Source organism: Salmo salar, chromosome 27 (assembly GCF_965601325.2).
Source record: "Salmo salar chromosome 27, fSalSal1, whole genome shotgun sequence".
NCBI lineage: Eukaryota > Metazoa > Chordata > Actinopteri > Salmoniformes > Salmonidae > Salmo > Salmo salar.
In genome coordinates, this window is record NC_138317.1 from 28708596 (window position 1) to 28733174 (window position 24579).

The window sequence follows — 24579 nt, forward strand, 5'->3', positions numbered from 1 at the left end:
GAAAAGAGGAGGAGCATGGAAAAAGAGGAGGAACATGGGAAAAGAGGAGGAGCATGGGAAAAGAGGAGGAACATGGGAAAAGAAGAGGAACATGGGAAAATAGGATGAGCATAGGAAAATAGGATGAGCATGGGAAAAGAAGAGGAGCATGGGAAAAGAAGAGGAACATGGGAAAAGAAGAGAAACATGGGAAAATAGGATGAGCATAGGAAAATAGGATGAGCATGGGAAAAGAAGAGGAGCATGGGAAAAGAAGAGGAGCATGGGAAAAGAAGAGGAGCATGGGAAAAGAGGAGGAACATGGGAAAAAAGCAGGAGCATGGGAAAAAAGGAGGAGCATGGGAAAAGAGGATGAGCATGGGAAAAGTGGAGAGGAGGCACTAGAGGAGGGGATGGAGAGAAGAAAGTGGAAGGAGAGGAGAGGGAGAAGTAGGTCTGTGAATGGAAATTGGATGATTAGAAATAGGGATATGTTGATGATGACAGAGCCAAAGAGAACTTTACGTTCCCTGACAGTGAAAGTGAGGGTGACAATGTTCTAGGAAAACAGAGAGATAAATTAGATAAAAGAAAGGAGCCAACGCTCCCCATATCTTTCATTGTTGACAGAGATGCTAAAAGTTCAGCACTTTGATTACAATGGTTAGCATGTGTAGGATGTAAACTGTAAATGTAAGCAAAGCAATGATGGTTTTCCCTAATTTCTTACAAATTGTGAGTTCAGATAGAGTTCTCTCACTCAGTTCAACTCAATATTGTCACGCCCTGGCCATAGAGAGGTTTTTGTTCTCTATTTTGGTTAGGCCAGGGTGTGACTAGGGTGGGCATTCTATGTCCTTTTTTCTAGGTTTTGTATTTCTTTGTTTTGGCCGGGTATGGTTCTCAATCAGGGACAGCTGTATATCGTTGTCTCTGATTGGGAGCCATACTTAGGCAGCCTGTTTTCCTTTGGGTTTTGTGGGTGGTTAATTTCTGTTTAGTGTTGCTAACCTGACAGAACTGTTTGGCTGTCGGGTTTTGTTTCTTTGTTTATTGTGTTCTCAGTAAAATAAATACATGATGAGCACGCAACACGCTGCACCTTGGTCTACTCCATTTGACAGCCGTTACAGAACCACCCACCAAAAGAAGACCAAGCAGTGTGGATTGGAGCACCGGGAAGAAGGATGGACATGGGAGTCGGAATGTCGATTCTGAGAGGACAAGTTAAGGGAGCTACGGGAGTCTGAGAGGCAGCCCCCCAAAAAAATCTGGGAGGGGGGGGGGCTGCGGGCACACGGGAGATTGGCGAAGTCAGGCAATAGACCTGAGCCATCTCCCCATGCTTACCGTGGGGAGCGGTTGACGTGGAGAGCACCGTGCTATGCGGAAGTGCGCACGGTCTTGCCCATCCACACGCACAGTCCGGTGCGGTCGATACCAGCCCCCCGCAAGTGCCGTGCTAGAGTTGGCACTCAGCCAGGGAGAAGTGCGCCGGCGCAGCACATCTGGCCACCAGTGCGTCTCCTAGGTCCAGCCTACCCTGCGCCTGCTCTACGCACGGCAGCCATCATTCCCCAGCACAGCCCAGTTCGCCCTGTGCCAGCACTTCGCCCGTGCCGGGCTACAGTGACAAGTCAGCCAGGACGGGTTGTGCAGGCCGTGCGCTGCAGACCTCCAGTGCGTCCCCAGGACCCGGTCTATCCTGTGCCTGCTCCCAGAGCCAGGCCTCCTGCATGTCTCCCCAGCCTGGTGAGTCCTGTGCCTGCGCCCAGAGCCAGGCCTCCTGCAAGTCTCCCCAGCCTGGTGAGTCCTGTGCCTGCGCTCAGAGCCAGGCCTCCTGCATTTCTCCCTGGCCTGGTGAGTCCTGTGCCTGCGCCTAGAGCCAGGCCTCCTGCAAGTCTCCTCAGCCTGGTGAGTCCTGTGCCTGCTCCCAGAGCCAGGCCTCCTGCATGTCTCCCCAGCCTGGTGAGTCCTGTGCCTGCTCCCAGAGGCAGGCCTCCTGCATGTCTCCCCAGTCTGGTGAGTCCTGTGCCTGCTCCCAGAGCCAGCCGTCCTGCATGTCTCCCCAGCCCGCCTGTCCGGAGCTGCCAGAGTCGCACGCCTGTCCGGAGCTGCCAGAGTCGCCCGCCAGTCCGGAGCTACCAGAGTCGCCCGCCAGTCCGGAGCTACCAGAGTCGCCCGCCAGTTCGGAGCTGCCAGAGTCGCCCGCCAGTCCGGAGCTGCCAGAGTCGCCCGCCAGTCCGGAGCTGCCAGAGTCGCCCGCCAGTCCGGAGCTGCCAGAGTCGCCCGCCTGTCCGGGGCCCGCTGCGAGGGTCCCCACTCCAGAGGCGCCACCTAAGTGGGCCAAGCCGAAGGTGGAGTGGGGTCCACGTCCCGCACCAGAGCCGCCGCCGTACAGAAGGCCCACCCGGACCCTCCCCTTTAGAGTCAGGTTTTGCGGCCGGAGTCCGCACCTTTGGGGGGGTACTGTCACGCCCTGGCCATAGAGAGGTTTTTGTTCTCTATTTTGGTTAGGCCAGGGTGTGACTAGGGTGGGCATTCTATGTCCTTTTTTCTAGGTTTTGTATTTCTTTGTTTTGGCCGGGTATGGTTCTCAATCAGGGACAGCTGTATCTTGTTGTCTCTGATTGGGAGCCATACTTAGGCAGCCTGTTTTCCTTTGGGTTTTGTGGGTGGTTAATTTCTGTTTAGTGTCGCCAACCTGACAGAACTGTTTGGCTGTCGGGTTTTATTTCTTTGTTTATTGTGTTCTCAGTAAAATAAATACATGATGAGCACTCAACACGCTGCGCCTTGGTCTACTCCATTTGACAGCCATTACAAATATACACTCCCAATATAGTTACCCTGCTTTGTTATAGCAGTCTTTACCAACATATTATAACCTTAGCTATTGATCTATCCAAATCCATTTTCTTGTATTTCAATCCCAATTGAGGTTGCCAGTAGCATTTCGCTGCCTCGCCCAGATGGCCAGTAGTACCTCATGATCTACAGTATATACAGTAAAATATCCAAACATCGTTTCAACAGTACAAAGTACTAGTAGGACAAAATATCATCAGAAACAGACATTAAAGAGTGACTGCCCCTAAAAAGCAACTTCTTGTTTTGAAAGCGACCTATGTGGCATTGATATGAGTCAAAAACAGATATTATAGTGCAAAAATTTACTACAAAGTGTAAATAGGATCATTTTGAACATGAAGTCAGTTTCATCTTAAACTGAGATTTGCGAGATTATAGGAAAAAATGATTAGTACTGTAACAGTTTTCCTTGGGTTTATTTCAATCCTGCCCACATCTGGCAGAACTCAACCCACTGGACCCAGACGTCAATTCAATGTCTATTCCACGTTGGTTCAATGTAATTTCATTGAAATGACGTGGAAACAATGTTGATTCAATCAGTATGTGCCCAGTGGGAAGTAATCATCAATTCGGCGCCCAGCTGCAAGTTCAGCCCCCCTTAAAAAAAAACATCCCACACAGTGAAGAAACAGTATAAAACATCTATATATCTATTTCTCCCTCAACTCCGTCCAGGTTGTATATTTGATATGGAGGTCATCCCAGATTGAGACAGGACAGACACATATATTTGTGTTGTAATGCCTTTGCTTTATTTGTCCTTCGTGGGCAGTAAAAATGCTCAGAGGAAACTGTGGCTCCTTGCTCTCTCTGGGTCTAGTAGGACTTGGCAGGTCTTCAATAGGTCTGATGGGGTTCTGATTGCCACTGTTTACTGAGCTCCTCTGGGCTCCGCTAGGCTCTGCACTGTGTTTGTGTGTGTGTTGGTGTGTGTGAGTGTGTGTGAAGGATCTGGTAGGCCTTGTTCCTCCCACCATCTGGTTGCTGTTACCAGTGATTTTCACGTAGACTAAGACAGTCAGGCACTGTGTTTGTGTATGTGTGTGCGAGAGGGAGATGGAGAAGAGGAGACAGAAAGTGAGGGAGAGAGAGCGAGAGAAAGAGATATATAAAGACAGATTCTATAGATGTTTGTGCATGGATGTCCCTTCATATGCCTCTCTCTTTCGCTCTCGCTCTCTCTGTTGTTATGTAATGCGTTAGTGAGAGTGCTGCGTTAGTGAGACGCAGGCATGTGCGTCTCCAGCCAGGTCACACGTGATACAAGTCAGTATCCGACGTCCATCCATGTCTGAGGACGTCGGGAGATTATGTGGAAACCTGCCACTAGGGGCAACAGTGAGCATTGTTATCTTCAAGTAGGTTTCGGTATTGCTAAAGTATTGTGGACGGGGATGGCAGATGGCGTAAACACTTGCCTCTGATTACAAAGGTTGCAAGTTTGAAATCCAGCAATAGAAAGTTTTTTGTGTGTTTTTTAAAAGTCTATCCCAACCCTTAACCCTTACCATTTGGAGTTAATGCCTAACCTTAAGATTTCAGGGGTTAATGCCTAACGTTAACTTTTATACAATTTGGCGTTTGCAATAACTTCGAAATTTGAGGAACATGGATGAATGTCTTATTCTGACATGAGACTGTGAGAACTAGTTGTGCGTTTCACAATGTTTTTCCCCCACAGAGGAGCTAAACAAACAGTAGCCTAACGACCAGTGGTTTCTCTGTCAGCTTCCCATAACCAAACTTGCCCCCAACCATGTACCATATTTCATGTCGAGTGCCTTTTGAACCGAGAGTCACTCAACATATCGTAGATCAGTTTATTCTATGGGGGACAAGGGGCCCTAGCTACCTCAGAACAATTTCCTTTCATGACAGGCATGTTTTCAACATCTCACCATGAAATGTTGTTTGAGAAAAGCAAATCCCAGTTGTCAAAATCAAAGAAAATTCCTGGGGAGAATGTCCATTCCCATGTCCATGAACATAGGCTACCTGAAGTTATGGCATGAGGTGGATCCTGTGCCAGCATAAAGCAGGCCTGTACCCTGCTTTAAGAGTTTAATGATGGATTGGGATCAACAAGTGGTAGCCTTGATCAGCTATGCTGAACCTTAACACACTTGTTGTTGTCTTTGGGAGCCTAGTTCAAATGGCATGCAGCTACCTCCACCTAGTGGCCATGAGACTACATTTCATTTGCATAACCTTATGCACAATTAAAATAGGCATAACTGGGAAATCAAAACCCTTTAGTATTGCTCAATAGTTAATAGCTGTATATAAGTAAATGTATGTAAAACATTGCCAACAAACCATTTTGATGATGTTTAAAGGGGCAATCTGTGGTTCAAACAACAAAGCGGTCACCCGCCATTGATTTGGGAAATAGCTCAGGGATGAGGCTGGAGAAATGTAAATTCATAAACAGGGCTATGGATGCAAAGAATGGCCATCCATTAAATCCAAATTACAGTTTTAACCATGTTTTGAGGCTAACAGTGTTTGTTTAGCTACAATTACATTGTTTATCAACAAAGGAGTAAAACAAGCGTATATTTTGGGTTCTGATGGGTTATGACAGTTGAACTAAGCTCATGAGGCATTTATAAATTATATTTCTCAAGAATCAATGGGTATGTGACTTCATAAAGTATTCATACCCCATTTTGTTGTGTTACAGTCTGAATTCAAAATGGATGGAATTTATTTTTCTCTTTCCCATCTACACAGAATACCCCATAATACCAAAGTAAAAACATGTTATTTAAAATGTTTGCAATTTTATTGAAAAAGAAATACAGAAATATCTCATATCTCAGAAAAAAACTATTTCATCCATTTTGAATTCCCGCTGTAATAAAACAAAATGTGGAATAAGTCAAGGGGTATGAATACTTCTGAAGGCATTGTATATCAAGAATTAAAAACCCCAACAATGGATGTAGGAATCACAGATTACCCTTTAATAAATGTACGTCAAAACTCAAATTTCTCATCAACGTTGATGAATGGGATTTTTGTTGTTTTCAAATCCATGTGCCCAGTTATAAACTACTGGTAGCCTACTTAATGTGTTTGCTAAACCCTCCCACCAAACCAAGTGTTGATCTAAGGTACTGTGGCTCAAAGTTTGTCAGAAAAACAACAACTGTCCAGCTGTTGAATAACCATCCACCCTCGATATTAGTTGGCTGTGAACTCTGCCTTTTAATGATCAAAAATGATGTACAGTACCAGTCAAAAGTTTGGACACACCTACTCATTCATTTTTCTTTATTTTTACTATTTTCTACATTGTAGAATAATAGTGAAGACATCAAAACTATGAAATAACACATATGGAATCATGTAGTAACCAAAGAAGTGTTAAACAAATGAAAATATATTTGAGATTCATCAAAGTAGCCACCCTTTGCCTTGATGACAGCTTTGCACACTCTTGGCATTCTCTCAACCAGCTTCATGAGCTTGAAATGCACCTGGATTGCATTTCAATTAACAGGTGTGCCTCGTTAAAAGTACATTGTGAAATTTCTGTCCTTCTTAATGCATTTGAGCAAATCAGTTGTGTTGTGACAAGGTAGGGGTGGTATACAGAAGATAGCCCTATTTGGTATAAAAAGCAAGTCCATATTGTGGCAAGAACAGCTCAAATAAGCAAAGAGAAATGACAGTCCATCATGACTTTAAGACATGAAGGTCAGTCCCAAAAACCATCAAGCGATATGATGAAACTGGCTCTCATGAGGACCGCCACAGGAAAGGAAGACCCAGAGTTTCCTCTGCTGCAGAGGATAAGTTCATTAGAGTTAACTGCACCTCAGATTGTAGCCAAAATAAATGCTTCACAGAGTTCAGGTAACAGACACATCTCAACATCGACTGTTCAGAGGAGACTGTGTGAATCAGGCCTTCATGAATGAATTGCTGCAAAGAAACCACTATTAAAAGGACACCAATGTGAAGAAAAGACTTGATTGGGCCAAGAAACACGAGCAATGGACATTAGACTGGTGGAAATCTGTCCTTTGGTCTGATGAGTCCAAATTTGAGATTTTTGGTTCCAACCGCTGTGTCTTTGTGAGACGTGGTGTGGGTGAACGGATGATCTCCGCATGTGTGGTTCCCACCATGAAGCATGGAGGAGAAGGTGTGATGGTGTGGGAGTGCTTTGCTGGTGACACTGTCTGTGATTTATTTAGAATTCAAGACACACTTAAACAGCATGGCTACCACAGCATTCTGCAGCGATATGCCATCCCATCTGGTTTGTGCTTAGAAGGACTATAATTTTTCAACAGGACAATGACCAAAAACTCGCCTCCAGGCTGTGTAAGGGCTATTTGACCAATGAGAGTGATGGAGTGCTGCATCAGATGACCTGGCCTCCACAATCACCTGACTTCAACCCAATTGAGATGGTTTGGGATAAGTTGCACCTCAGAGTGAAGGAAAAGCAGCCAACACGTGCCCAGCATAGTTGGAACTCCTTCAAGACTGTTGGAAAAGCATTCCACATGAAGCTGGTTGAGAGAATGCCAAGACTGTGCAAAGCTGTCATCAAGCCTTCCCTGTAGCTCAGTTGGTAGAGCATGGTGTTTGCAACGCCAGGGTTGTGGGTTCAATTCCCACGGGGGGCCAGCAAAAAAGTTTATGAAATGTATGCATTCACTACTGTAAGTCGCTCTGGATAAGAGTGTCTGCTAAAAATGACTAAAATGTAAAGGCAAATGTTGGGTACTTTAAAGAATCTAAAATATATTTTGATTTGTTTAACACTTGTTTGGTTACTACATGATATGTGTTATTTAATAGTTTTGTGGTCTTCACTATTATTCTACATTGTAGAAAATAGTAAATATAAAGAAAACCCCTTGAATGAGTAGGTGTGTCCAAACTTTTGACTGGTACTGTATATCCAGGACATTCAATTTGAAAATATATCAATCCATTACATCATATGAGCTATTCTACTTTCTGGATTGTTATTGATGACCCTGATGACCCTATGCCTAGGCCTTGCTCGACCCCAGCGACCTGCTTTGTCCAGGGCTCAGAACATAGTATGCCTGTAGGTCACACACTACTCTGACCCACTCTACACTGAGGTTACGCACTACTCTGACCCACTCTACACTGAGACTACACACTACTCTGACCCACTCTACACTGAGACGACACACTACTCTGACCCACTCTACACACTAATAACCCAGTCATAGTTAACACAGTCACAGTTGACCCAGTTGTAGTTAACTCAGTCATAGCAGTCATAGCTAACCAAGTCATGGTTGACCTAGTCATAGTTAAACCAGTCATAGTTATTGTTAACCCAGTAATAGCAGTCATAGTTAACCCAGTCATAGTTGACCTAGTCATGATTAACCCAGTCATATTTAACCCAGCCATAGTTAACCCAGCCATAGTTAACCAGGTCATATTTAACCCGGTCATAGTCGACCCGGTCATAGTCGACCCAGTCATAGTCGACCCAGTCATAGTCGACCCAGTCATAGTCGACCCAGTCATAGTTAACCCAGTCATAGTTGACTCAGTCATAGTCGACCCAGTCATAGTTGACCCAGTCATAGTTAACCCAGTCATAGCAATCATAGTTAACCCAGTCATAGTTGACCTAGTCATAGTTAACACAGTCACAGTTGACCCAGTTGTAGTTAACTCAGTCATAGCAGTCATAGCTAACCAAGTCATGGTTGACCTAGTCATAGTTAACCCAGTCATAGTTATTGTTAACCCAGTAATAGCAGTCATAGTTAACCCAGTCATGATTAACCCAGTCATGATTAACCCAGTCATAGTTAACCCAGCCATAGTTAACCCAGCCATAGTTAACCAGGTCATATTTAACCCGGTCATGGTCGACCCGGTCATGGTCGACCCGGTCATGGTCGACCCAGTCATGGTCGACCCAGTCATGGTCGACCCAGTCATAGTTGACCCAGTCATAACAAGCTACATCAGACAACTAAATACAAACTCTTCCCTGTCACAAGTTGACCTCTGGCCGATGTCCTAAATGGACGCACACACTGTATATGAAGCAGATCACCATAGTCCCTGTGCCCAAGAACATAAAGGCAACCTACCTAAATTACTACAGGCCCGTAGCACCCACGTCCGTAGCCATGAAGTGCTTTGAAAGGCCACCATTATCCCAGAAACCCTAGACCCACTCCAATTTGCATACTGCCCAAACAGATCCACAGATGATGCAATCTCTATTGCACTCCACACTGCCCTTTCCCACCTGGACAAAAGGAACACTTATGTGAGAATGCTATTCATTGACTACAGCTAAGCGATCAACACCATAGTACCCTCAAAGCTCATCACTAAGCTAAGGATCCTGGGACTAAACACCTCCCTCTGCAACTGGATCCTGGACTTCCTGACGGGCCGGCCCCAGGTGGTGAGGGTAGGTAACAACACATCTGCCACACTGATTCTCAACACTGGAGCTCCCCAGGGGTGCGTGCTCAGTCCCCTCCTGTACTCCCTGTTCACCCACGACTGCATGGCCAGGCACGACTCCAACACCATCATTACGTTTGCAGACGACACAACAGTGGTAGGCCTGATCACCGACAACGACGAGACAGCCTATAGGGAGGAGGTCAGAGACCTGGCCGGGTGGTGCCAGAATAACAACCTATCCCTCAACGTAACCAAGACCTAGGAGATGATTGTGGACTACAGGAAAAGGAGCACTGAGCATGACCCCATTCTCATCGACGGGGCTGTAGTGGAGCAGGTTGAGAGCTTCAAGTTCCTTGGTGTCCACATCAAGAACAAACTAGAATGGTCCAAACACACCAAGACAGTCGTGAAGAGGGCACGACAAAGCCTATTCCCTCTCAGGAAACGAAAAAGATTTGGCATGGGTCCTGAGATCCTCAAAAGGTTCTACAGCTGCAACATCGAGAGCATCCTGACTGGTTGCATCACTGCCTGGTACGGCAATTGCTCGGCATCTGACCGCAAGGAACTACAGAGGGTAGTGCTTACGGCCCATCACTGGGGCTAAGCTGCCTGCCATCCAGGACCTCTACACCAGGCGGTGTCAGAGGAAGGCCCTAAAAATTGTCAAAGACCCCAGCTACCCCAGTCATAGACTGTTCTCTCTACTACTACATGGTACGCGGTACCGGAGTGCCAAGTAGGACAAAAAGGCTTCTCAACAGTTTTTACCCCCAAGCCATAAGACTCCTGAACAGGTAATCAAATGGCTACCCGGACTATTTGCATTGTGTGCCCCCCCCAACCCCTCTTTTACACTGCTGCTACTCTCTGTTTATCATATATGCATAGTCACTTTAACTATACATTCATGTACATACTACCTCAATTGGACCGACCAACCAGTGCTCCCGCACATTGGCTAACCGGGCTATCTGCATTGTGTCCCGCCACCCGCCAACCCCTCTTTTACGCTACTGCTACTCTCTAGTTCATCATATATGCATAGTCACTTTAACCATATCTACATGTACATACTACCTCAATCAGCCTGACTAACCAGTGTCTGCATGTAGCCTCGCTACTTTTATAACCTCGCTACTGTATATAGCCTGTCTTTTTACTGTTGTTTTATTTCTTTACTTACCTATTGTTCACCTAATACCTTTTTTGCACTATTGGTTAGAGCCTGTAAGTAAGCATTTCACTGTAAGGTACACCTGTTGTATTCGGCGCACGTGACAAATAAACTTTGATTTGATTTGGTTTGATCATGTGAAAACTAGCTAGTCCAATATTCACCACCCTTTTTATTTTGTTTAATTTTTTTACCTTTATTTAACTAGGCAAGTCAGTTAAGAACAAATTATTATTTTCAATGACGTGCTAGGAAAAGTGGGTTAACTGCCTTGTTCAGGGACAGAATGACAGATTTTTACTTTGTCAGCTCGGGGATTAAATCTTGCAACCTTTCGGTTACTAGTCCAACGCTCTAACTACTAGGCTACCTGCCGCCGCACTAAACGAAGGCCTAACCTGGGTCCTGGACTGTCTCTGAATTCACTATATCATTTCCGTTCCTAAGCAAGCCTAACTAGACAATGACAAGAATTTGGCAAAGCGGATACACACTGCCACTCATGTACAGTAGAACCATACTTCATTTGATCCCCCTGTTGCAGGATAGCTTTCCTGTAATGCAGGACATGTAAAACTTGTAGTGTATTTGAGTTTTAAAAAGACTTCTGAAGTTTGTAATTTCCACTTCGAAATTTCAATTTCTACAACAATATCCATAAATTATAATCCACACAATAATTCACATTTGTTGTTGCTGCAGGATCATAACAATGTAAATCCGGGGCAGGTAATTTGAAAGTCTATTCTACTTTCTGGACTGTTATTGATGACCCTGGTGACCCTGGTCACTATTTTACATTTACATTTTACATTTTAGTCATTTAGCAGACGCTCTTATCCAGAGCGACTTACAGTAGTGAATGCATACATTTCATAAAAACATTTTTTTTCCTGTACTGGATTTTCACTATTTTCAGAGCCAAGTCACTGACTAGAGAACTGTGAAATCTCGTTATGGTACCTTATTCACTGTATATGGGATCTGGTAAAAAAATGGTGCACTATATAGGGAATAGGGTATAATTTGTGAATATCTTTTTTTTGTGAATGATTTGAATGAATGATTTGAAAGGGGATGAGCAGGTAATCACAATGTCTTCCATTTTCTCATACAGACATGCCACCCATGATGGACGTAAAGGGCGAGCCAGGGCCACAAGGAAAACCTGGACCCAGAGGCCCATCTGGGCCATCAGGACTTCCGGGAAAACCAGGACTGGGAAAACCAGGTCTCAATGGCCAGCCTGGCCCTCAGGGGCCTCCAGGCTTCCCTGGCATTGGGAAGCCCGGACTTCCAGGTCTCCCAGGAAAGGGGGGCATGAAGGGGATGCCCGGGAATAACGGCGAGGTTGGGCTCCGGGGTGAACCAGGTCCCAGAGGACTTCCAGGTCAACCAGGTCTCCCCGGGCCAGCTGGCCTATCTCTGAATGGCAAACCGGGGCTTCCCGGAGGGAGGGGCCAACCTGGGTCTCGTGGAGAACCAGGACAGAAAGGTGGACCTGGAAATCCCGGGGAGCGTGGAATCAATGGGGAGAATGGCAATGGGAAGCCAGGGATACCAGGACCCAGGGGCCCCATCGGGCTTAGGGGCCTACCAGGGCCAGCTGGTAACCCGGGTGTGGGCAAACCAGGACTGAACGGGCTTCTTGGTCCATCTGGACCTAAAGGGGATCAGGGGCTCCCAGGAGGAATAGGTGAGCCAGGTGAGGCCGGCAATCCAGGGCTGCAAGGCCAGCCAGGACCCATTGGATTGGGCAAGCCTGGTAATGATGGATTGCCTGGAGGACCAGGTCCACTTGGGCCTAAAGGTGAGCCAGGGCTGAGGGGTTCTCCGGGGTTTCCTGGAACTCCTGGCTATGGCAAGCCTGGTCTATCTGGGCTGAAAGGAGACAAAGGCCTTTCCGGGGGACCAGGGGTACCTGGGGATAAGGGGGAGCCTGGGATTGAGGGGCAGCCAGGAGACATGGGTCCAGACGGACACCCAGGACCACCAGGATTACAGGGCCCCATGGGGCTCCCAGGAAAACACGGCATGCCCGGCCTGAAGGGAGAGTTGGGTCCCCAGGGTCATCCAGGTCTGCCAGGGTTCAGAGGGGATCAGGGTCCCGGTGGTCTGTCTGGAAAACCTGGCATTCCTGGAGACAAAGGCCCGCCGGGTCCAAATGGGGCTATCGGAAAACCAGGGCCCAAAGGTGAGGCAGGGCACATAGGCCTGCCTGGAAACCCAGGTCTTTTAGGTAATCCTGGACCAAAAGGGGAGTTTGGGTTTGTTGGGTCTCCAGGACCAAGAGGCCAGTCTGGTATCCCTGGTCTTCAGGGGCCTTCAGGGCCAATGGGGCCACAGGGTATCCCAGGTCTGAAGGGCGAATCTGGGCTGCCTGGTCTTCCTGGGCTGGGCATGCTTGGAGAAAAGGGAGTTCCTGGTCCTCAAGGTCCCCAAGGAAAACCAGGCAACTCTGGGCTCAACGGCAACCCAGGCCCACCTGGGCCACCCGGGCCCCCTGGCCCTGCAGGAAATGGCCAAACCATCGTGGCTGGGCTAACGGATTCGGAGTTGGGCGGAGGCGAGGTACCAAACGGGAGGAACCCAAAACCACAGTTTGGCCGTGCAGAGCTCTCTGCCTCCCTGGCACCAGCATTTACTGCCATCCTCACCACACCCTTCCCTCCCTCCGGGATGCCCATCAAGTTCGACAGGACCCTGTACAACGGGCAGAATGCTTACAACCCTGGCACCGGTATCTTCACCAGCCCCATGTCTGGCGTCTACTACTTTGCCTACCACATGCACGTAAAGGGACTCAATCTGTGGGTGGCGCTGTACAAAAACAATGTTCCCGCCACATACACCTACGACGAGTACAAGAAGGGCTACATGGACCAGGCGTCCGGTAGCGCCGTCCTTGAGCTGAAGGAGAACGACCAGGTGTGGATGCAGATGCCCTCGGATCAGGCTAACGGGCTCTACTCCACCGAATACATCCACTCGTCCTTCTCAGGGTTCCTGCTCTGTCCCACATAACGCCTTGCTAGTCAACTATCTCCTAGGGTAACCCCTAGTGTCCCTATATAATAACACCTGCAGCCATAACAGAATAACACCACCTGTAGAATGTTATCATCAACAACATCAACAACGACAGAAAAGACTCTGTGAACGAAAGACAGAAAGAGTTAAATAACAGGAGAAGGATACTTCATGCTGTGCTCTGTGTTTTTATCTCTTTCTTTCAAATGTCAGTTTTTTGGTTATTTTTTTGGTTGTTGCTTATATTATTATAATTATTGTTATTGTCATAATTGTATTATTTTTATTTTGCCGTTGGAGTCAGTATTGCTGTTGTTTATTGGATTCAGACTTTTAAGTGCCTTACTTTGTAATGCGTAAGTAACAGTTATTAGACCTACCCATGTGACTGCATATCCTACTAAAATGCTCTGATCAGTAGGATGACATCGTCGGACCCTGGGGCTCCGATTGTTTCCCCTGGCTGCAGTCACTTCCTGCACAAAAACCTCCCATTTCCTCCCGTGTGCGTGTCCGCCATTTTATGTCAAGAGCTTCCTTATTTAAATAAATATTTCACATAAAGATGTACCATTACACATACAGTATGAACAGTGTATTCAATAAACAAAATGTTCACATTTTAATTTTTTTTAAGACCTGCTATAGGGATCGATGGATCGTTGTTTATCAGTACGCTCTGATGTTTTGACAGTCAACTTCCAGTTGTCTGTTGGGTGATAATTTCCTGGTTCTATAAGAGGCTTGTGCTGAACGGATTGGTGCTGATAATAGAAGCTGATGGTTTTGGATTGTGGCTAAGTAATTGGTGTATCCAACTTGTGTAAGATTCACCCAAATCCCTCTTTGACAAAGCATCAATATACAAACCAGTAACCTAAAGAATTATAAATATATAGAACACATTAAATAGACAACTGAATAAATCTATAAATAAATGTGTAAGTTAATCACTATATTAATAAATAAATATGTGTCAGCTAATGGACAGAAAGAATAGGCCAAATGCATTAGGATCAATGCCATGTTTCCCTGCATTGATCCATTCTGTGACTATTCCCATTAATCACGTGCACTGCAGATCCCCTTATTACATTCTCTATGCCACACATACAGTATACCATTGACATCACTGCTTTTTGTGTCCACTAACGCCAAGGCTGTGACCGAGCAATCAATGCCCTGGGGCCTTTCACATTAACATTTAGAGTGAACATTCTGAGCGAAAGCTCATGTGAAAAGCCTCATTCCGTCTACAAACTACAAATCTTTCAGGATTTCACAGATCGACAACTGGCTAGAGGCCATCCAACCTGTTTCTACAGAATAACCCTTTGAAGGTTCAGATCCAACCAAATGGGTGCATAGGGTGCAGTTCAAATGATCTCCTACATCTTACACAGCCCTCCCAGTATATGGTGCTATGGTGTTGAACTCATTGTGTTTATACGCGTACAGTAACGATTTCCAATCCACCGTAAACCTCACCATAACAAAGGTTAACCATTCATTTTCCATCTTTAGTTACTGTACATCGACAACCAAAATGGTTTACCCATTGCTCAGTTTGATGGAACATCTGATGTTGCCACAGGATATTCTTAGCCGATGTCTTCTGACAGAATATGAAAGAGGGTGCACTTTCGGAAATCAGAATGCATGGATCTCCAAATTAATAAGTAAAGGGAGAGAGCGAGAGAGAGAGAGAGAGAGAGAGAGAGAGAGAGAGAGAGAGGCCTGGTGGTTGTGAAATCCTGATTGCATAACAGTTAACATGGCTCTGTTATTCTGGGAGAAACGGTGGGACAAAGGTGAGAATTGTGTTTGCCATGTGAGTTTTACTGGTGCTGTGTGGGATGAGGCCGTGGGGTGCGATGGATACACCCACCGTGTGAGTGTTTCCGGCTGTATCTCTTTCTCACTGTGTGTATGTGTCTGTCTGTTTTACACACACACTCAACTCCCATCCGTTAAAACTTCACCTGGGTGAATTATGAACTTCAGAGACCATGGACCATGGATAATGTTTTCTGAGTCATTTAGGAGCATGCACTTCTAGTCAATATTCCACCAGTTTGAATTGAAGATTTGCTCCGGTTCAAATAGGACATGTGTGTCTTCATGGCGATTAAGTAAATGGCCTTCATAGCTTGGGAAATGACGCAACAGAAGACAGGAATTCTGTTTGGTAGAATTAGTGGGCTAAATACCCACTGGCCACAGATGTCAGTTCAACATCTAGTTTTGATTTACATTTGGTTGAGTTGTCAACTAACGTTAATTCAATGTGAAATTAACAAAACATTTAATCATGGATTTAGATTAAAAGTTGGGTAAAAAAAACGATGAAATGCCCTTACGAGGATGACTTTTTGCAAATCCAATTAGTTTTCTACATTGATTCAATATCATCACATTGATTTTGGGTTGAAATTACGTGGAAACAATGTTGATTCAACCAGTTTTTGCCCAGTCGTGCAAAGATGAGAAACGTACAATAGAGATGGGGGAAATGTATGCAAAGTAAGACGAATATATTGTTGGAAAAAACATGCTAGACTTTTAAAACAAGGGGTTATTGACCAACACTGGGCAGGTTACAAATCATGAAGGTATTTTTGTGCATTAATTCTGTGAATTTGGTCGGCAAACTGAGGGTAGACATGGGAGAATCTGGGACGGAATGAACGGGACAATATCTATCTTAAAGTCCTTAATCTTCCAGTAACCTTGGGCTCAAGGTTATATCATACAGTATATCATACTTCCTTATTGTAAATTCAATGTAGGGACATCATATAGTATGTTTCAAGATTTAGAGATATTAAACACTTTCATAAATGGTGGGAATACAAAGTTTAGACTACCCTGATGATATTCATGGTGAAATTAGCAGAATGTTCGGTAGCACCCAGCTCTTTTCCTTTGTCTAGATTTTGAGTTCTGCAACAGTACAACTTTTTATGTAGTATTCATTTGAACTTATCAACACGAATTGGAGTATTTAGAGTACTATATAGGTAGAAAACATTGAACAGAAAAAGGCTAGGTCAATAACTAAATTTGGACAAAAATGCAGATAGAAATGTATAGTCCCAAGCTCTCAAATACCCAATAGTATACCCTGTATTCAGATTAGAACCTGAGGCGAATATTAAATCAAAATGGGTATGCAGCCCCCCCCCCCCCCCCCCCCCCCCCCCCCCAAAAAAAAAGATTAATATCGTGCATGTTGGATTATCGCTACAATTGTCTGCAAAACATACTGTATTGCTGTGCCTGAATAATTGTTTTAGACATCCTGGAGGAATGGTCATCGGTTTTGACTGAGTAGAACCTTGAGTCTCACAATCAGTATTTTAAATGTATGTAGGCCTAATGCAGGCACTCTCACTGGTCTGTTTGTGGCCCCTTTTCTCTCATCATTATCTGAACATACCTAAAGCAAAGTCTATGTACCATTATTGTTGTGTGAGTCTACCAGACAATTTAAGGCTTGTTTTAGTTATGTACTGTATGTTGCCTTTTTATTGCCTCGTTCTTTCAGACATTTGGAATGCTGTTTTGGAGTGGAGTGGCTAGACTATAACTCTCCTTTTTTATATTCTTTGTCATAGACAATGTCACTTGGTTGCAGAGTTTGCAGTGCGTGTGCAAAAACATTTTTCTCCCAATGTACTGCCTTGATTACAAACTGACTTGTTTTCTATTCAATGATAAAAAAAAAAAAAGATAAACTTTTTGTTTCTACTTTAAGCCTTGCTTCGGTTTAAAGGGATATTTGTTTGTTATAGTTTGGAGATAGATACAAACGGTCATTCCCATTTGCACATGACATTAATGAAGATGTATTTATACATTTGTTATAATTTAACAGGAATGCCAAAACCGACCACTGAAGCATGGTAGAAATGGTATTTAACAGCATTGAATGAGTTAAGAGCATTTAGAACATGAAGTCAGCATTCTAGCATTGTTCGTGAAGGATTTTTTTTGTGATTTTTTGTTCATTTTTTGTGTAATGTACAATGTATCAACCTATAGGATTATTTGTATTGTACATGGCTATTGTGTGCACTCTATGCAATAGAACTTGGGTATAAAAGGCACTCATTTAGCTAGATTTATTTTGGTCTGCTTATACAAAATTTACAGTACTTGATTGTATTGATACCACATCAATAAATACTTTCTTGTACATTCGTGTTGCTTTTTTTTTCTAGATTCCATATCCATTTGAAACACATCACATTTGGTGACAGAGAGTATTAGTAGTGTAGGCTTACTGTCTGGGCCTTAGTATAAAACCAAGGTATGAATCAACACATAGACTGCTCACAGAACAGTATGCACTATACAAATAACTATAGAAGTCACTCTGGATAATAAAGACTGTCTGCTAAATGAATATGCTGGGGCTCCACCTACCCATAGCCCTTTGTTAGCATAGGCCTTTGTTTTCTACAAAAACACACACACATCCATCACACATGGGAAGCAAAAGCTACTACTGTTCACAGACACATCTGGTTGGCCAAAGTTGGGTGGGCTATCAGCTGATTATAGCGAATGTAGATTATGTAAATCAGCTAGATAGCTGGTTAGCTAGTTAATTATGCTGTCCAAACAATCTATCTAGTCTTTACTTTTTGAGTTTGTTCTGTTGCTGACATAGAGAGCTTGAGACTATAAGATTCTATCTGCATTTTTGTCAAAATGTAGTTATTGACATAGCCTTGTCCTGTTCAATGTTCTCTACCTACACTAACGTTCAAAAGTTTAGGGTCATTTAGAAATGTCCTTGTTTTTTAAAGAAAAGCACATTTTTTGTCAATTAAAATAACATCAAATTGATCAGAAATACAGTGTAGACATTGTTAATGTTGTAAATGACTATTGCAGCTGGAAACAGCAGATTTTAGTTGAGTATCTGGAGCATCAGCATTTGTGGGTTTGATTACAAGCTCCCAATGGCTAGAAACAAAGAACTTTCTTCTGAAACTCGTCAGGCTATTCTTGTTCTGAGAAATGAAGGCTATTCCATGCGAGAAATTGCCAAGAAACTGAAGATCTTGTATAACGCTGTGTACTACTCCCTTCACAGAACAGCGCAAACTGGCTCTAACCCGAATAGAAAGAGGAGTGGGAGGCCCGGTGCACAACTGAGCAAGAGGACAAGTACATTAGAGTGTCTAGTTTGAGAAACAGACGCCTCACAAGTCCTCAACTGGCAGCTTCATTAAATAGTACCCGCAAAACACCAGTCTCAACATCAACAGTGAAGAGGCGACTCCGGGATGCTGGCCTTCTAGGCAGAGTTGCAAAGAAAAAGCCTATCTCAGACTGGCCAATAAAAATAAAAGATTAAGGTGGGAAAAAGAACACAGACACTGGACAGAGGAACTCTGCCTAGAAGGCCAGCATCCCGCAGTCGCCTCTTCACTGTTGATGTTGAGACTGGTGTGAATGTGCATGTGCTAATTGAATCTCCGATTTCTTAGGCATACGTCTCCAAATACTTATTAAAATGTATGGATTTCACTAAAAAAAGAAAGGCATGCAACAACAGTCGACAAACTTAGGTAGGCCTACACGGTAGGGGTTTAAGAATATAAATTTTTTAAGTATAGACCGCAAAAACACTCGAAAGAGTTGGAGGTTAATTTCAAAAACTCTAGATGGCGCTCAACTCCGTGGAGTTACAAGCAGGCCTACATAGTTTAATGACATGAACAATGTCCTGTTCAATGTGATGTTAGTTTCTCGTAAGAATCCCCATAATAAAGGGACAGTTCAATCAACCACTAGGGGGTGTGTATGTCCCACTATGAGAAAGTAAAATGGACCAAAAGAGAGGATATTTAAATTATTACACATAGAGTTACTATGATATGTTCTCTATTCATAACATGACGGCATATTTTTAATGGATGAGGTCAGTAAGCTATATGGGCACACATGTCTGTGTCAGATCCTTTTATATAGCCCAATCACACAAAACAAGCGATTTACCTCATCCCTTTAATGTTTGTTATATTATAACATGGATGGACGTAGAATACAGACTTGTATCACCGGTGACTTGGCTGGGGCTCGGTCATCCAACTAGGTGGATCAAAATGACTCACCACCTCGTGAGTCTCATTGCTCATCACTTCGTGATGATGAGAGGATAACCAAACCATCCACTTACACATTTAAGCCGACTGTCTACTGCACACCCTGAAATAAACATTATACCTCTCGAGGACTCCAATTTAATACATGCAAAAATAGCACATTTTATACGTTATTGTTGTTCTAAGTTATTTCAAAATCACCACTCGGTAGAGCTCAGCTGTCATCACTGGTCTTCTTGCGTGGCAGTGACGCAACGAGACTACCACCTTGAAACTCCTCCCAACAGTTCTGAGAGAACGCCACTTTTGAAGAGGAACAAGAAAGAGATCTGACAGCAGTTACTGCCCTCCATCCACATTCTCCGGTATAGTCACGGGATTTCAATGTTCAACCTGCTCTTTGTAAGTAAAAACATATTTTACAACGACGTGTTTGTATCGTTATACATTATGTCAAAAACATATTTCTGGACAGTTCGCGGGTCAATCTTCTTGGGGAGAAAGTAGCTAGCATTAGCCTGCTAACACGGGGTTATGGCAGCCATTGGCTAAACTCCTAAATAACATTCGGCGAAACTGCAGAGGTGGAGAACGACATCTACGAATAATGTTGGCAAAATACCAAGGTCTGTCAAGTTAAACAAATAATGTATAGGGAACTACTAACTAGTAATTTCATCGAGAACATGTTACTAACCTCATTAGCCAGCCAGCTGTCCATTTCCTGCGTACAGCTAGGTAAAGTAAGGGAGCAAGCAAGCTAACGAACAATACAGTATATTTTATGTTACTATAACGCAGTATTGTGATGTTATTTCATCTAGCTAAGCCAAGTTAGTCATCGACAAAAGGCCATCGATAAAAAGGTGTTTATACTCTGATAGCTTTATGTTCGCGTTTTATTACGTTAAACGTTAGTTACACTAACAATAACTAACACATTTTTCTCCAATCTAGCCAGCTAATATTTACTCGTTTGACCCACAATACAGCCCAGTGTGAACCATTTTATTTTCTGAACTGCCTTGCTTGCAGCCGGCTAGTTAAAGTTAGCATAACGTTAGCAGGGTAGATGCATATAACGTTAGCTTGATGGAGAACGGGGCTAGTTAACGTTGGCTAAGGTTAAACACAGCGGCCTATTTTACAAGACATGTGGATCCGTTTCTTGTGTCAATGTTCTCTTTTGTCTCCGATATGAATTAGCCGACCAAGAAAGCTTGTTAGCCAACACAATTTGCCTGCTTGCTAATTGCTAGCTCGCTGTATTGTAATTTGAACCTGGCTTCTACCTGCACTTGTTCCCGTTCTCGTGTATCTAAGGTTAGCCTGGCTACGCAGTGTTGTACTGTAAACGTTGGTGGCTGGATTGGATGTCCAGCGTTTGGTTCGGTCCAGCCGTTAGCTACAGACATTGATGTAACAAGATAACGTTACCCAAATAAACATGTCTCCTGTTGCCAAGGCCTCACACACCCAGCCGAGTGAACGGCATCAATGTCATGTGGAATCGAGATTGAATGCGAACGTAAACTGTAAAAGCTGTCGAATTTGATAACCAGGGTGGCTAAATCGAATAACTGATGCCTTTTCAGGCATGGTTGTTGTATTGGTCCAGGGTGCACGCATCACATTGGTCTTGTGTGCACGGTTCTTCTCGGAAGATGGGGTCATGTCTTGCTAGCTAGTTTCCACTCACGCCAAAGCAATTTGTTTTACTCTTTGGTTTCTGAAACACTCAATCAACAAGTCAGAGACTAGTGAATTTGAGGAAATGCATTTAGGGCGGAAGTTGACTTTAACATATGACTATCTAGCATCACATCAGCCATTCATGCCCCAGTCTCTTCTTTGTCAGGGTGTTTTGGTCAGTCTATTTGACGAGTGACTGACTACTACTAGCTACCATTTCTTGTGGGGCGGGAATGGGTTTTGTCTAGAAGGGATACATACTTTGTCAAAGTTTACTTTTGGTAGCAGGTTTATGAGAATTTAAGCAGCAGATTAGGACAATTAGGTTTATCTTAGGAAAAGGGTTAGGGTTAGCAAAAAAACATGACATCAATTTGACAAAAGCTGTATCCAAGCTATACATGACCTTGGAAAGGTGAATGGCCCATGGCAGCTAACTCACGCTCACTCAATGTGGGCGGATCAGTCAACGAGTAACTAGTGAAACAGGTAAGCTTACTCATTCCTGCTTATGAGTCATAACAAGGTGACCTATTTTCCCATGAACTTGTCAAGTGTAAAGTAGCCATATGTATAGATCTCTCTGAGATATCACTGGGTACAAGACCTGCTTTGTTTTTTTTACTGAACATTGCTGTGACTAATTATCAAAATAGGCCTTAGAATCAAATATATCAGAAACAATCTATCAATTCACTGACTGTTTCCTGTAGGTCATTGTTAGCTTCTTTATTCTTTCAAGCATGTTTCGTGTTGAAAGTAGATCACTGATCTGCTTTATAATAAAGTTAATTGAGGTTTGAGGCTGGAGCCAGGTGCCTGCTCTGGAAATAACCCTGCTCAGCCAGCCCACATGTTTACAGCCTGAAGCCAAGGGTGGCTCCTAGCCTATGACAGCCAGGCAGGGAGGCCCTCATTCACCAGATTCCATGTTGGTATCACAGCCAGCTCCCTGCGTCTGTAATATGTGCTCTGCTGTATATGCTTTGGATAGAGGTTGGCCTCGGTGCATCCATGCAAAAGAGACTGTGGTCTCAGCATGACTTCCCGCTCAAATAAAGGCTAAATAAAAATCCCAAATCAAAGGCATCCTGGCCTATTCCCTTCATTGTACAAACATTTTGAGAGCCATCGCTCTAGGATCATCTCACCTGCCCAAAATCTTTGTTTACACAAGCTGCGACTGAATTGTCTGCTTTGAACACAGATAGTCAAGTCTTCTCAATGCTGGATGGTACTAGACATTGCTGTCGTTCATTGTCATTTTGTGTACATTACTACTTGACCGTACAGTTGTAGCCAGAATTGCATATTTTATTGTCAAAGTGAGTGTGTCTTTTGTATGGGAAAAGCGGCTGGGTGGCGTATGTGGCACATTCGGCACTTCACTAGATGGTGTGACATTTCACACTCAGAAGATGGGTCCTCTATATTATCTGCATAAAGAAAGACAAGCGTGACAACAGGGGAAGTCGTCAGCCTTGGTTACCGTAACTGAGAAACCTGAGACTAGTACAGTAACATGAAGCTAGGCAAGGGTCACTGGGGGGGCCAGGAGCTGTCTGTGTAGCTGGCGTCAGGCCCGGTTTGACCACTGGGTGCCTGTGTCTGTTGAAAGGTGTGGTTGATGAGCTTGTAATGTGTTCTAGTCTAACTGGTGTAAAAGATTATTTAAATGTCTTCATACCCCTGGGGCTCTGACTGGAGGGATGGAGAGAGATCACTAACCTCTGGTTTGGTGTGTGTTAGGGGGAGGAGAGGATGCTGTGCACTCACTGCCCCTTGAAAGCCATTGCTCTCTCCCCTATGACATCCTAATCATAACTATTAATTAGATACATTAGCAATATCTACATATCTGACCCTGTAACAGTAGTTACTGTCTACCTACACCCCTTTGACACTGGGTATTATTCCTCTTTTATTGGCACTGTTGGTTGTTTATAACCCCTGTTATAAAGAGGGCATGGAGGGCTAGCCAGCACTGACACCCCTTCTGGATGCTGCTCCTACCTGCTTGTATAGGAATACAGGATCTTCTATTGTGATAGTGTTTACAGCAACCATCTCCTCAGTTAGACAGAATCTGGTTAAAAACATCATGCCACTCAATAGGTAGTCTATTGTGTGCTGTCTGGCAATGGTGTTGACAAAAAAAAAGTCTAGAACCTGTGGTGATAAAATGCAGTGACTGTGTTTTAGAAAAGCGGGGTTGCTTAGACGTGGCTTTCGCTTCCATTCTCTTGTATTCAACCAGCTTATTAAAACGCATGAGTTGTGTGGCTCCTCACAGCCTCTGGCCTCAGACCATGTGCACTGACTCACTGAGGAGCAGACCTGGAGCCCGTCGGAGTAGTAGGATGATGAAAGTAATCTCCAGGAAACTGATCTAAGGTCAGTTTCTTCCTTTTTACCACCTTAAAAAAACACATTGGGGTCTGTGGAAGCTAAGCTGATCCTAGATCTTTTAAGTAAGCCTTGTCCAAGCCAGAATTGCCCATGGGGCAGGAGCCTATCTCCTGTTTCTCAAGCGAGAGGCAGCTTGATGTGCAAGTACTCCCACTGGACTATATGCTAAGTTTTAGATCTGTGCATAAAAGCACCTTCTACCCACAATGAGCTTCTCTCTCTTCTCTATCCCTGCACCTTATGACGCTACGCCTCCTGCTTGTCAGTGTAAATATTTAAAAGGATCACTGCTTCTCCTCTGTGATCTCTTCTTGAGGGACAGGATCTGGCCCTGTTGGAACTCCTGTCTCTCACCTCCCTGGAGATACCCACCCGTCGTTATGGCAACAGGTATTCCTTGTTCTGTCTGTCTGGAGTCTTGGGTCCTCAGGTTGTGATTGCATGGGCTAGGCCAACCGCTAATGCTTTGCCTGGCCATGGATGAATGACTTGATTAGAGAGTTAGCTCAAGGCTGCTTTCTCAAGGTGATTGGTCTTATAGGATTTTGATGCATAATATACAGTACCAGTCAAAAGTTTGGGAACACCTACTCATTCAAGGGTTTTTCTTTATTTGTAGAATAATAGTAAAGACATCAAAACTATGAAATAACGCATGGAATCGTGTATTATACAAAAGTGTTAAACAAATCAAAATATATTTTAAAGTAGCCACCCTTTGCCTTGACAGCTTTGCACACGCTTGGCATTCTCTCAACCAGCTTCACCTGGAATGCTTTTCCAACAGTCTTGAATTAGTTCCCACATATGCTAAGCACATGTTGGCTGCTTTCCCTTCACTCTGCAGTCCAACCCAAA

General features: G+C 44.1%; 2 protein-coding genes across 2 annotated transcripts in view; both read left to right on the forward strand.

Annotated features, from left to right (window-relative positions):
- LOC106588826 (uncharacterized) overlaps positions 1-17699 on the forward strand; it is a 109621-nt gene extending 91922 nt beyond the window's left edge. The window contains exon 3 of the mRNA XM_014178286.3: positions 11589-17699. Coding sequence (XP_014033761.1) covers positions 11589-13495 — 1907 coding nt within the window. The 3' untranslated portion in view covers positions 13496-17699. The remainder of the gene's footprint in view (positions 1-11588) is intronic.
- Positions 17700-19722: 2023 nt separating this feature from the next.
- Positions 19723-24579, forward strand: part of LOC106588828 (protein tyrosine phosphatase type IVA 2) — a 40977-nt gene continuing 36120 nt past the window's right edge. The window contains exon 1 of the mRNA XM_014178288.3: positions 19723-20022. The gene's annotated coding sequence lies outside the window, so the exon portion shown is untranslated. The remainder of the gene's footprint in view (positions 20023-24579) is intronic.